The sequence below is a fragment of the Sitophilus oryzae genome, unplaced genomic scaffold (assembly GCF_002938485.1).
Source record: "Sitophilus oryzae breed Bouriz unplaced genomic scaffold, Soryzae_2.0 scaffold_557_pilon_pilon, whole genome shotgun sequence".
Taxonomy (NCBI): Eukaryota; Metazoa; Arthropoda; class Insecta; order Coleoptera; family Curculionidae; genus Sitophilus; species Sitophilus oryzae.
Genome location: NW_022147148.1, coordinates 368,195 through 382,299, shown reverse-complemented (window position 1 = coordinate 382,299; position 14,105 = coordinate 368,195). Strand labels below are relative to the sequence as shown.

At 32.4% G+C, this 14,105-nt stretch overlaps 1 protein-coding gene across 6 annotated transcripts in view; it reads left to right on the top strand.

Annotated features, from left to right (window-relative positions):
• The window catches only part of LOC115887248 (phosphatidylserine decarboxylase proenzyme, mitochondrial), a 40,184-nt gene that overhangs the window by 13,009 nt on the left and 13,070 nt on the right, over nucleotides 1-14,105 (top strand). For 4 of the 6 annotated variants that reach the window (XM_030906618.1, XM_030906620.1, XM_030906623.1 and 1 more), the window contains one exon: nucleotides 4,427-4,612. In XM_030906618.1, coding sequence (XP_030762478.1) covers nucleotides 4,427-4,612 — 186 coding nt within the window. The remainder of the gene's footprint in view (nucleotides 1-4,426; nucleotides 4,613-14,105) is intronic. The other 2 variants (XM_030906619.1, XM_030906621.1) reach the window with 1 other exon arrangement.

Sequence of the window (14,105 nt, the reverse complement as noted above, 5' to 3'; positions counted from 1 at the left end):
TAATGCTAAAAAGTGTCGATAGATTCACCAGGGACGTGCATATGGGTTATCACAGGAATATTTTTCCAAAAAAAATTCTCGATAAGATAAACACGATTTTATTAATGTGTCTTAATCCAAGTCTAATAGTAACTTTTAACATTTTTTAATATCATTAACTGGCTAAAGTGTTTTACTCATTGATTCCTCACCAAAAAAATATAAATATTAAGATAAAAACGCCTTGTGCCATACTTAATATCGCGATTATATACAGAGTGAGTCTTAAATAAGTGCAAATATTTTCAGGGCTGGTAGATCTCGACAAAAGAAACATATTTTCTCTTTACCATTTTTCAGTTAAGTCCAAAATAACCGAGTTATTTAAGTTTAAAAATTTAAAAAAAAATGATTTTTTTTGAGAAAATTTTGAGAGCCACCGGATTTTTTTCTGTAATTGCATCCCTTTTAGTGCCGTAACCATAGAGTAAAGCCGTAACTATGGTAATATCAGAGATTAAGAAATTATACAATATACATTATAGACAATTCTAAAAAGTTTTCGAAAAATATACAGGGAAATTTAAAAGAAAATGCACGATTTTCAACATCTTTTTTTTTGCGAAAAAAACCTCAGACGTGTTCCTGGGGTCGAAATATACCAGCCCTGAAAATATTTGCACTTATTTAAGACTCACCCTGTATGTGTAAAAATAAATATACCCGTATATTCTAATTTTATTATGTAGTTATTATTTGAAATCTGTAGAATGTCGATCATACGGCGAAATTCTAAATTTGTTATTTAATTGTAAGTATAATTAATGTTGTTGTCTGTTTATATTTCTATTTCAATTCATTATTCTTAATAGGTATCATTTTTATATCTAATTTTAATGTTACTATTTATTTTGTTTATACCGATTAAATTTTGTTGAAATATGCAGTTATTTTTCTAAAAAAACATTGTATCCGTAGTATCCATACCCTTTTTTGTTTTTTTTTATACTGTACAGTAAGGAAATAAATAAAGCATTATTTATCTATCTATCTAGATTAAATAAATCATTTATTAGTTGTGATTTTAGGTTGTGATGTTGGTTGAGAAAAAAGTCAGTGATGCACATTTTTTTAGAAAAATATTCTAGTGATAACTCATATGGTGAATCTGTCGACATTTTTTTAGCATTAAAGTTTGTAGCGCTTAGAATAACTTTCACCATAAAAAAATCATTCGAATTACTAAATGCCCTTGATGCTGAAAATTATAATAAATCGAAAAAAAAATTGAAGACTAACCCTCCTGCAGTTACGAATTAAAGCAGAATCGGACTTATATTGATATAAAAAATAAATCTTATTTTTACGTGAGGAATCTTCTTCCTACGAGAGATGGCACATGTTTTTTAAAACACCCTGTAGATCATACCGTCGAAAAAAAAACGGCGTCACAGTGATCCTTGAATTGACATCTTCAATAATTTTTATAATTGAATATTTTCATTTATAATAATGCATTATATTTTTATTACATTTGTAGTTAAAAATTGGTCAAATTTTGAAAAATATGTATATATCTATTGTTGAAATGACGCTGATGCTATATTTTACACATGACAAAAAACCATGTTAACCTTGAAAGGTTAAGACCGATTTAAACTGATATGTAAATCCCATTCCAACGCAGACTTTATGTGTATAAATTATTTTATTAAAGGATATACCCGTCTAATTTTTTGGCAAGATATTTATGCTTCAATAGTAGATATTCGACAAATAACTCGTACAATATTTCTTTAGTATTTATTTGTGTGTGTTTATTTTTTGAATTACTATTATTTTATCCAAAAAATGAAATACAAAATTAAGTGCTTAACATGTGTAATATCATCTTGTTTTTGTAGCAGTTGAACACATAACAATCTATGAAATAATATCTCGACGTTCTTTTAACGAATTGAATTATATTGAACAAAGCTTGCCTCTTCATGAATACATCCCACGTTAGCCATTTCTAAAGGATTAGTTTTATATCATATAATATACAAGGACGAAAAAGGAAGAGAAGAATTTTCAGTATTTTTTTTAGAGACTTTGTGGAGTTGACTGAATCTGTGGAGACTATTGAAAACATTTTGTTACATTAAATTGAAGTCTCATTTTTTCCGATAATTTTTAGCTGACCATACCAATAGGTATGGTAGGCTATTAAGATCGGCAAAAAGAAAGTTTTTTAAATTCACTCAAAATGAGTTATTTGGATCATAAATGACCTAAATACAAAATATTTTCATGGTGTCTGTCTGTCTGTCTGTAACACGATAACTCAAAAAGCGCTAAACCGATTTTAACCAAATTTGGCACAAAAATACTGTGGCACCCGAAAATCTGGCCATTAGTTTTTGGTGGGGGTGGGGGTGGGGGGTTGGTAAGGAGGTATGGGAGGGTGTTAAAAATTTTAAAAAATCGTAACTCCAAAATTACAGTAGCTAGCGAAACGCGGTTTTCAATTTAAGATTAGGAATAATATTTGCAACAAAATTTGTAATAACATCAAAATCAGTCAAAGTCGCAGTTTTTGAGATAAAAAAAAATTGGAAAAAACCAAAAGAACTGCCTACCAACTTTTTATTAACAGATAGATATTATATTTTCTTCGTTTATTCTGTTATTTCACGCACGAACCGGCAACACGGTATGCCAGTTTTTACTTTGTCTCTCTGTCTGTCAACTGGTCGTATTATATTTATCTCTGTCGTATGCAATAAAATACAGACCACGGAAATAAAATGACCAGGGCTAGTATATTATTTTAATAATGGGTATAATTTGAATAACTACATGATTTTGTGATAGCTGTTATCTGTCTCTTCATGCTTTGAACGACATTATCAATCGCTTCTTGTGGCAGATTCTCTTAAATCTAAACTAGAACACCTGCTTCTTTTGTACTTTAATCGTTTATATAACATGTTCCACACATGTTCAATCATATTATAACCTGAGGAACATGTAGGTCACCCCTTGCTCTTCTTTAGATAACATTCAAAAAGAGTTCTCCCGTTTTGAATGAAAATAGATTCGTAGAAACAATGAGCTACACGAGGACGGGCATTGTTGTGCATTTGCGAAAAGTATTCTTTGACGAGATTATAGGACAAAACTTTCGCAGTGCACCATGTTTTCTATGGCCCTGTCTTTTTCATCAGTCATCTCGATTATTTACTAAATTAAAAACATTTATTACCAAATCCATAATTCAGTTCAAATGAGATTAACTTTTATTTGTCAAGATTCCCCTTTTTTAAAGCCCTGTTTTTATATAATAATTTAGATATGAAAGTGAATACAGTCTTCAATTCCATGCCACAAAATGTTTTCAATTGCTCACTCCACAAAGTGTCAAGGAAGTAGGGGAACGGAGCTGTAAAGGAAGCAAGGAATTTTCAGTCTTAAAAAATACTAAAATTACATAGAGATAATAAAGAAAAGATATAATTTTCGAATTTGCATATATACTAATGAAAGTTACTAAATATATGAAGTTTGACTCAAATAGAGAGAGAGTAATATCTGACGAAAGAACACTACATGTGAATTTACGTTTACAAAGTGCGTAGCGGATAAATGAGTTATTGCACTTTTGTCGACTGAACGGTTTACCTACACAATTTTAGTGGAAATGATTGAACAAATTACATAATATTAGTATTGAAAACTGTTGTTAATCTGGATAAAATATGTGAAATAATTTTATTAAAATGTTTTGATATCATTTTGAAAGTTTGATCATGAACGGATTGATTGATATATACTAATTAACCCAGGTCAGTTTGGATATTTGTTGGAAAAATACTTGAACCATACAAAATATTATGCGATCTTGCATATTTAAGATATGACCAAACTACAATGTATTTGTAAACAAATATGTGAGAAGCAACAAATGTATGTTTCCTAAAATATGAAAACTGTAATCTGCGTATATAGAATAGAATTATTGTTTCTATAGACGAAACAATACTTCAAGTCTATTAAACGTATTCTTATTCACGAAGAATACGTTTAAACAGATGTAGTTCAAATGAAAATGTTAGAAGGCTTCTATTGAGCAAATTCTTTATTTAATAGCTATATAAAGTACCATATGATCGAGAAAAAACGGCGTCCAGTTGGCTGGGAAATGACAATCGATGACATCTCCCATATAAATTTACATATAAAATGACAGCTATCTTCATTTAATAGCGATCGCTAACGCCGTTTTTTTCGATCATACGGTATATTGTAAATTGGAGTATAATAATTGAAAAATTCGAGATCCAGATTATGTGGCACATGACAAAAGAGAAATGTTTATTTTACTATTTTTTTGTATATATTTTATTTGATTTACTTAATAAAATGTTTTATTAATCCGTCTTTTCCTTAATCGTATGACGAATAGGATGGGGCCAATGGGAAGGCGTCTTCAAGAGGTTTGTACCGTTAGGAATATGTCTTTTTGCAGTAATGCAATGGCGAGCTTACAGGAGCCGAATAAGAGACGGCGCTGTAGCGAAGCAGTGGGAGATTAACTGTTACTGTCTGTTGCCGTTGAGGACTGTCAGTAGAGTCTGGGGATTTTTTGCAGGTAAGACTGTAGATTATATAGTCATTAGTAGAGATGAGCAGAAAAATGCAACGCAATCGCAACCTGCGATCCCTTTTCATAGTAAACTGCGTGTTGCGATTGACTTTCGATTTTTAGGCAACCAAATATTTCAGTTGCGATTTGCCACTGCGAGTTGCCATTGCCATTGCGATCACACCGGCATCGACACGCATACGGCATCCAGCGCAATTCGCAGTCTAAGTCTAGACTAGATCACAAAATCACATTCGCAGTTACAATTCGCAACTAAAGTAATGTCTAGCAATTGAATCGCAGTCCGGGCCACGTCATTTTTATGAAGCGTTGGAAAATATGCTTATGTGTAGTTGCAGCATAATATATAGGATGGTCCGAACTGTATTCCGGAAACTTCGGCAGCTATTTTGCAGATAAAAATAAGTTAAAAAGTTCGTATGTTTTAAAATGCTTCGTTTCGGAGATACAGTTAGAAGTTTGTGTAGAAGTTTCAGTTTTATTTCGATTTTTTCCAAATAATTTCTGAAGCAACGCCAATATTTGGATAAAAATTGGTGTCTGGGAGTTTTTTGAAATGATAAATTTGATTGTGATATCAATATGACTCCTATTTGTAGGGGGCGCCACGTACATGTGTTTTACCTGTTTTGAAGATTATTAATTTTTGGTCCGTACCTGTATAAAAGTACTGAGTGAAAAAATATACATTTCCATGACTTTTTACGTAAAAAATGTCTCTTGGTAAAAATCGTTACGAGTAACTAGAATTACTAGTAATTTAGAATGGAAATCGTCAATACATGTCACTATTGGCAAAACATAAACACGTTGAGTAGACAGTTATTTGACTGAAATAATAAATTAGGGACATTTTTTTTTAAATAAATCATATTTTTTTTACGAAGAAATGATGATAAAACAATTTCTGTTGAAGTTTTCGCATAAAAGCATTTTAAATTTATGATTTCAGTCTAATAAGTATTTAGTCAACATGTTTAATTTATGTCAATGATGACAGGTATTGATAATTTCGATTCTAAATATCTCGAGAACCATTACTCGTAGCGATTTTTCCCAAGAGACCTTTTTTACGTAAAAAATGTCTTAAATGTATATTTTTTTACTGAGTAGTTTTATACAGGTACGGTCTAAAAGTTATTACTCTTCAAACCAATTAAAAAATATGTAGGTGGCGCCCTCTAAAAGTAGGAGTCATATTGGCATCAAAGTCAAATTTCTCATGTCAAAAAAACCCCAGATACCAATTTTCATCCAAATATTGACATTACTTAAGAAATTATTTGGAAAAAATCGAAATAAAAATGAAACTTCTACACCCTGTATCTCTGAAGTTATGCATTTTAGGACGTACATTTATACGAACTTTTTTACTTATTTTTATCTGTAGAATATGCTGCCGAAGTTTCCGAAATACAGTTCGGACCACCTTGTATACAGGGTCGCTGATATGTATGGGAACGGTCGATTATTAGGTAAAATATAAGAGGTACCGCAAAAAGTTAAAGTATACAAGGTCGGTCTTTTTCTAAAGTAGGTCTTTTTTTAAAGTATACAAGGTCGGAATTCGTGGTAAATCAGTTTCATTTTTTTAAATGGAACCCCTACGATTATTTACCTAAATTCAACATACAAAAGTCTTTTAGGAAATTCTGCCTCAACACTGATGAGCTACCTAGATTTCAATTAAAAACTAATTTTTTTTAGAAATATTCATTTTAAATAGGGTTTTTAAATTGCTTTTTTTTATTTTAATTAATTTTTTAACTTCCGGAATCAATTCAAATTCCGGAAGTTAAAAAATTGCACTCAAAAAAAAAATAAGTTAAGTGTAAATTAATTTATAGTTAACATGTAAGTTTGTATTAGTTTGAGTGTTTACATTTATAAAGGGGAACAAAAGTATTAATGAAAAATTCACCGTCAGGTAAATATTAGATAAGATTTATGTTTGCACATACTTCCAGACAAGTGGTTTTTATTCATTTGAGCAATCTGTCTCGTTTCGTCACATATTTTATCTAAAGTATTTTGAAAATAATTGGAAGTAATCAATCGCTATATCAGATTATTCAAAACTAAAATTCCACAACATAATTAACCATGCGCAGTGCAAAATGGTTTTTGGCGTACTTGTAAACAAATATGATACAAGAGGTATTTTTTGTTCTATCATATTTTTTGTTCAGAAGTGCGCTTACTTACAAGAGGCGTTGTACAGGGTGCGTCAAATTCGACGCTTTTAAAGGGAAACACCCTTTTCTATAGGAGATAGACGAAAACTAATATCGGCGTCTGGAGCTCAATTTTTATCAAAAACATGATGGTGAAAACCGCAGATCGATATCTGTTACCATTCAGGGCGTTAGGGTTTGTTTTTCAAAAATATGCATTTTTAACAAATTGCTGTAAATTTTTTGCTATAGAAAATTTTGTAGTTTTGTGAAAACATTTCCAAAACACTTTTTTACGTCGAATTTAATGGTTTAAGTATATTTTTTTTAAATTAATAATTTAAGAGTTATCAACAGAAAAATTGGTTTTTTAGTTGGGACACCCTGTATTTTTTTAATTTAGCGAAAAGAACTTAAAATTACCTTTCCAAAAATATACCACACTTGATAAGTAGGTATAGGGACACTTGCGACAGACAGAAGCCAGATATCCGATATGGATAAATAGGAGTGTGACGTAAATCAGGTAAGAACAGTTAAAATACGTTAATAAACAAGAATAAACAGGTTGGAACCACTTTGAATCGCTTTTGAACTGCTTTGAACCGCTTTTAGCTTAAAACAACAGACCTGTTCATTTTTTTGTTCAGACCTGTTTATTTCTATTTTAAAGCGGTTCAAAGTGGTTCCAACCTGTTTATTCTTGTTTATTAACGTATTTTAACTGTTCTTACCTGATTTACGTCACACTCCTATTTATCCATATCGGATATCTGGCTGTCTGTCTGTCGCAAGTGTCCCTATACCTACTTTGATATTTTGTTATAGTCCCCTTCGAAATACAGAATTTTTATAAGTTCGCCATTTTTAACTAGTAGGCTTTGGACCCCTTATTGGTGATCTGTCCCTAACGGAACTCGAAAACATATTTCTCCAGCAAGACGAGGCACCTCCTCAGAACTCTGAAGTTATCAGCAAATTTTTGCAGTTTCGAGAATAATTGAATAGCTAACCAAGATCCCAGCCGTTGGCCGTCGAGGCCGTCGGGCCTAGTGTCTGTGGATTTTTATTTTTGCGGAAGAATAAAAGTTATTATTTTTAAATTGCCCGTATAAAGGTTGATTCTCACTATACCTTCTGTTTCCATTCCATATCCATTCCATAGCCGTCCCGTATATTTATTGTATTGACGCTATATGTAAGCTTCCGTTTCGTATCAGTTCCATACTTTTCATTTTACAATTTATATCATTACGAAAGTTTTATTTTAAAAATTTGTATTCTTTGAAAAATGTAATAGATTTGACTAAGAGGTGAAAGAATAAATAAATATCAGCAAAATATTAACAGAGCTGGTAGAAATGTAAGAACTTGACAACGCTATTTCCGATACGCTTCAGTCCGTCCGCCAAAAAATATACGGAAGGAAAGAATATGGAGCGGAAAGGAAACGGAACAGATAGTGTGCATTGTCCTATTCTTTACATGATATAATATTTTATGTAAACGGAAGGGAAACGGAAGGGAGCTGATATGGAAGGTATAGTGAGAATCAACCTTAATCTAGACAAGAATTAGGAGTACTTAGCTGTTATGCCAGGGTATCTTTCACCGCCACTGAGTTAATGAATTCCGCGAGGAATGTGCAAAAACGGTTCCGTCTGTCCATAACAGAAGAAGTTTTTAAAAAATTATACTTAAACCATTAAATTCTACGTAAAAAGGTGCTTTGGAAATGTTTTCACAAAAATACAAAATTTTCTATAGCAAAAAAGTTACAGCGATTTGTTAAAAAGGCATATTTTTGAAAAACACCCCGTAACTCCGGAACGGTAACAGATATCGATGTGCGGTTTTCACCATCATGCTTTTGATAAAAATTGAGCTCCAGACACCGATATTAGTTTTGGTCTATCTCCTATAGAAAAGTAGTGATGGGATAACTCGAGCGAAATTTCGCTCGAGTACTCGATTATTGAAATAACCGACATCGCTCTATTATGAACGAGCGATGCAAGTGACGAGTACCAAGCGACGAACGCAAGCGATCATAGAATGAAATGAATTGAAATCCGATTTTAATGTGATATACTCGATAAAAAGCCAAGCGAATTTTCTACATACATTGCAGGTAGCAAATTTATACGACGCCGTATATATATTTATCCGTTGCGTATCTGAGGGACAAAATTTTACGACCTACATCGACAATGATTCGAAATAAACTAAATCAAGCGATCAAGCGAATCGCTCGCCGCTTGCTACTTGCCATTCATCACCGAAAGAATATGTGCCCTGCGCACGCCACTTACTGCTTGGCGCTTGGCGTTAACGAGCACTTACAACAAGCAACGGGTGAAAACCGTATTTTTAAAGATGAGTGATATTTCGCTCGAGCGATCATTCGACTATTGCAATCGCTTGAAACTCGAGTACTCGATTATTGAAATTAATCGGTTTTTCCCATCACTATAGAAAAGGGCGTTTCCCTTTAAAAGCGTCCAATTTGACCCACCCTGTACATCTTCTTTACAATAGGGAAATCCCACACAAACTCGTTAAAACCATAGAAAACATATATACGAAGCGAACCAAATTCAAGCCAAAATTAAAGGGGTTCTGACCGAACCAATAAATGTAGGCCGTGGTATCGACAAGTTGACTCCCTGAGTCCTATTCTTTTCAACATCATTATGGACGAAATAATAAGAAAATGTACGTTTACTGAAGGGATACAGTAGGATTAAGATGTACAGCGTTTGTTACATCGATTTAACTGTACTGCCAAATCACTTAATATGATAATATCGACCCAGAAAACTAAATGCAGGACGACTTCAAAAGTAGCATTAAGATGCAAACTGGAAGTCGAGGGCAGTGTTATCCAGCAAGAAATTAGGTTTAAGTATCTAGGCATAGAAATCTCAGGATATGGTGATGTAGAGGCGGAGGTGCGAGAACGGACAACGAAGGCAACCAGAATAGCGGGATGCCTGAATGACACAATATGACGAAATAAAAACATTGAGGTGGAAACTAAAGCAAGAATTTACAAGGCAATGGTACGACAAATAATGACATGCACTGCGGAAACTCGACCTGATACTGCGAATACTGAACCGAAATGCGACAACCGAAATGAGAGTACTACGCAGAATAGCTGGAAAGACGCTTCTGGACAGGGAGAGAATTGAAAGCATAAGAAGAGCATGCAAGGTAGAAAATGTAAATGAGTGTACTCAGGGTACTCAGCAGAAAGAAAGAATGGAACGAGCCTATCAGCAGAATGGACAACAGAAGGATAGTGAGAGTTGCACGCGACAAATCACCGCTAGGTCGCAGAAGCTTAGGACGTCCACGAAAACGATGGAGCGACAACTTGTCAGTCTAACCGGTAGAGACGCCGAGACCAAACAGGCCATGATTCGCCTAGTATGAAGAGGGAAGAAGAAGAAGAAGTACGCTTACATTCTTTCTAAAATGGATGAGAGGCAACTGTGAAGATCTTGCAAAACTAGACCAGTATGGAACAGTAAAGAATCAGATGAAATGCATTGAAGAAATTAAATTTAGATATGTTCTTACTAACCTATACGAATATCATACGATCGAAAAAAAAACGGCATTATAGTTGGTTTGAAAATGAAGATTGATGTCGCTTTACATTGTTACGGATTCCTCGGGCCCTTACTTCAATACACACGATTAAACACTTAACGAATTTATTTTCCAACTATACACACAATACTAATTAAATATAACACACAAATAAAACTCTTTGAAAAAACCTTTGGCACATAGTCCACAATTTGTTATTTTAGAACTCTTCAAGACTAACTTGTTGTCGAGCGCGGGAAGCGGTTTTAATATCTCAGCGGATGTTTCGCGTAATTTCCAGAACTATCTATAGTATTCTTTTTTTTTCTATAGTAATTTCCGTTATCTCGACCGTCCAAGAGATGAGGCTCCAAAAAGTTTCCTGTTTTACCGATAGAATCTCCATCGGCATTACTCGCTTTGTTCGTTCCCCGACAGTTGTCGAAACACTTCTTGACAATATCTATGGAAAATTATGGAAAAGTTGTATGCTGAATGTCATCGATCGTCATTTCCAAGCCAATTTCACGCGGTTGTTTTCTTTGATTATACAGTATATTCGAAAAAAAAAACGCGGTGTCAAAGACGGCTGAGGAATGACAATCGATGGCAATTTTTGTGAGGTCAATTTCCAAACGTCATTTACAAAAATTGACATAAAATTTAATTATAAAATAACACTTATTATAGAAAGATTAAAAAAAAATTAGACCATCATTTTTACTAAATATAAAAATAAATTATAATCTCTTAAGGCCAACTGGCAGTAAGGGTCATTAAAAAATAAAAAAAAATAAGAGCCCAGTAAATGACGCCCAGGGCTTGACCTCGCCGAAATTGTTATCGATTGTCACTCCCCAGCCGTCTTTGACGCGTTTTTTTTGATCGTATGGTATTTATTTTAGATATGATTATCTACATAAACTCATAATTGTCAAATAAAAAATGGGTAATAAATATAAATAAAAATGACGTAGATACTCCACATAGAAGGAAAGTTTAGGAATACTAATTTTTTATTACTAATATTAGCTAGATGATTTATTTAGTAACTATTCTTTGTATACTGGGTGCGTCTCAAAAGTGGCTCACCTCTATAACTTTTTTATTTTTTCAGATAAAAAAATGAGATTTGGTATGTTAGTATATGACATAAATTAGGATTGATTGACATATTCATTCGTTTTCTGTCACTTCCTGTTTCGCCGGAAATGACTACAACTTTTGATTTTTAAATGGTACCCCGGTATTTTTTTACTTCATTTGTTAGAAAATGACATTCTGAATAGAATGACATATCATATGTGAACTTTTGACATTTTTATTTAAAACAAAATTGAATTTTAAATTTCAATCTACAGTGCCATGGCTATGTTAAAAACACTAATTTTTAATCAAGGAGCCTTGGAAAAATAGATTTGATCGTCTAATGTTTTTCATGTCTTGTGCTGGCTGGTTAAAAGATGCCCAAATCGTATTTTTAATTACATCTCAATTTTATCAAATGGAACGAGGGTGGCTCATTAGCATATTTGGAAAAAGTATTTTTTACGAATAATTTGATACCACACACTTGGTATTTCGACTCAAATTATCGTTATGAACCGCATGTTATAATTTCAAATAAACCATATGCGAAAATGTCAAAAGTGACATATGATACGTCATTCTATTCACAGTATCATTTTCTATCAAATAAAGCAACAAAAAACCGAGGGTACCATTTAAAAATCAAAAGTTGTAGTCATTTCCGGCGAATCAGGAAGTGACAGAAAACAATTGAATACGTCAATCAATTCTAATTTAAATTTATGTCATATATTAACATACCATATCTCAATTTTTTGTGAGCCACTTTCGAGACGCACCCGGTATACCAGCCTTGGAGTTGAAGCATGTCAAAAAACTGCATCCACTGATAACAGTACTGCACTTTTTATGCATAGCACTGCGTACTGCACTTTTTTTGCAAGTCTTTTTATGGCTTTTGATCACTATTTTTTATATTACCTGGGACTCATGATTTGTCAGAGAAATAAACTCTAAATCAGTTAATTTGTAAGTGTGTGAATTACGCGTGGACTACGTGTATTGTGAGGATCAAACCTTCGTTATATCGAATATTCATGTGATCTGAATAAGCCAATTTCTCATTTTTACCTTATAAGTGATCTTTATGAATATAATAAATATTATTTTATGTTGTCATATTAATATGGACAATAATAATTTAAGGAAAAGTGTTTCTAGATATATTTAGATTGCAAATAAAGTTACATCATTTTATTATTTATGATGTTAATTAGAGTCTTTTAGTTATTAATTAACACCATATTATGCCTATCTTTTTTTAGAAAACATTTAAATATTTCTATAGAATAAGTGGATTTAAAAAATGTATTGTCGCAGCCTATTCATTACCAGCCGGCCGACTTAAATCTTTTGCATGGAAATGTGCGTTCTTACCGATATATTCCTTATCTTATTATGCGATATTATGTAACAAGTCGGATTCTGAGCTTCATAGGAACTAGATTTAAAAAGTAATCGAGACTGGTGCTTTGACTGCTGGCATGTGTAAAAGAATAGTACTGCGCAGCAGGTGAATCGCGGATACTCAAAAACAAAAAATGATAACCAGCTCAGCTAGTACTCAATAAGCTGTGGTATTGTCAAATTATATGTTTGTCTCTTTATAGTTTGTCCAATGATGGAATACATAACAGTTATAGTTACTTCTCATTTTAGTTTAAATGTAAATTGTTTCTTCTGTCAAATTTTAGATGTCGTCGCTAAGACGAATAGTAAATGTCATAAAATTAATTTAAGCAAATCTCGTTTTTAGATTTTTCAATCATGTTGGAAATTACTATCTCTGACATTCAATATTTATATATTTAAAATGACAGCGATTATCATTTCCAAGCCAACTCCGACGTCTATTTTTCGATTGTATGGTATTTGACAAAAAAAGGTTATAAATGATATAATATTTGTATTAAGTGATAGTGAAATTCAAGATGTTATTATCAAATTAGATATGTTCAAATCCTTAATATAAAAGAGAAGTTTTAAAAATAAACAAGAACTTAATGACTATTTTTATAAATAGTACCAGTTGTAAAAGTTCAACGATTTAGGTAGGCGTGTAGATAAAAATATAACAGAATCGTACTAAAATATATATCCCGCAGGAATATTTAATAGAATACATATATACACTTATTTTGATTTTTCATATACATATATGTTATACAGGGTGAGTTTCCTACGATGTTCTCTATGGGTATCTCGGAAACTACTGGAGATAGAGACTCGGTTAAATGGGAAAATAATTGCAGTTTTGTGGGGTCATAAATATTCGCCTTTCAGGATTTTGAAAAAGTTCGTGGCTTACTACTTACTTATTTCGAAAAAAACAAATTTCGGCTATTTTAAAAATTGTCTCTAATTCCATTATAAGCTATTTTAGACAAAAAGTTTTCAGATAAAAGTTGACACAAACATATCGACCTATTGCTGCCAAAAGTCACTAACTAACATTTTTCCGAACAACCAAATTCAATCACTAACTATGTTTTGAAGCGGAGAATCGATTGCAAAAGTCATTAACTACGATTTCTGGCTATTTATGTTTTATTTTAATACCGAATAGTTACTAACTATAACATCTTTATGCAATGCAATTCATCTTTAGACGCATTTTC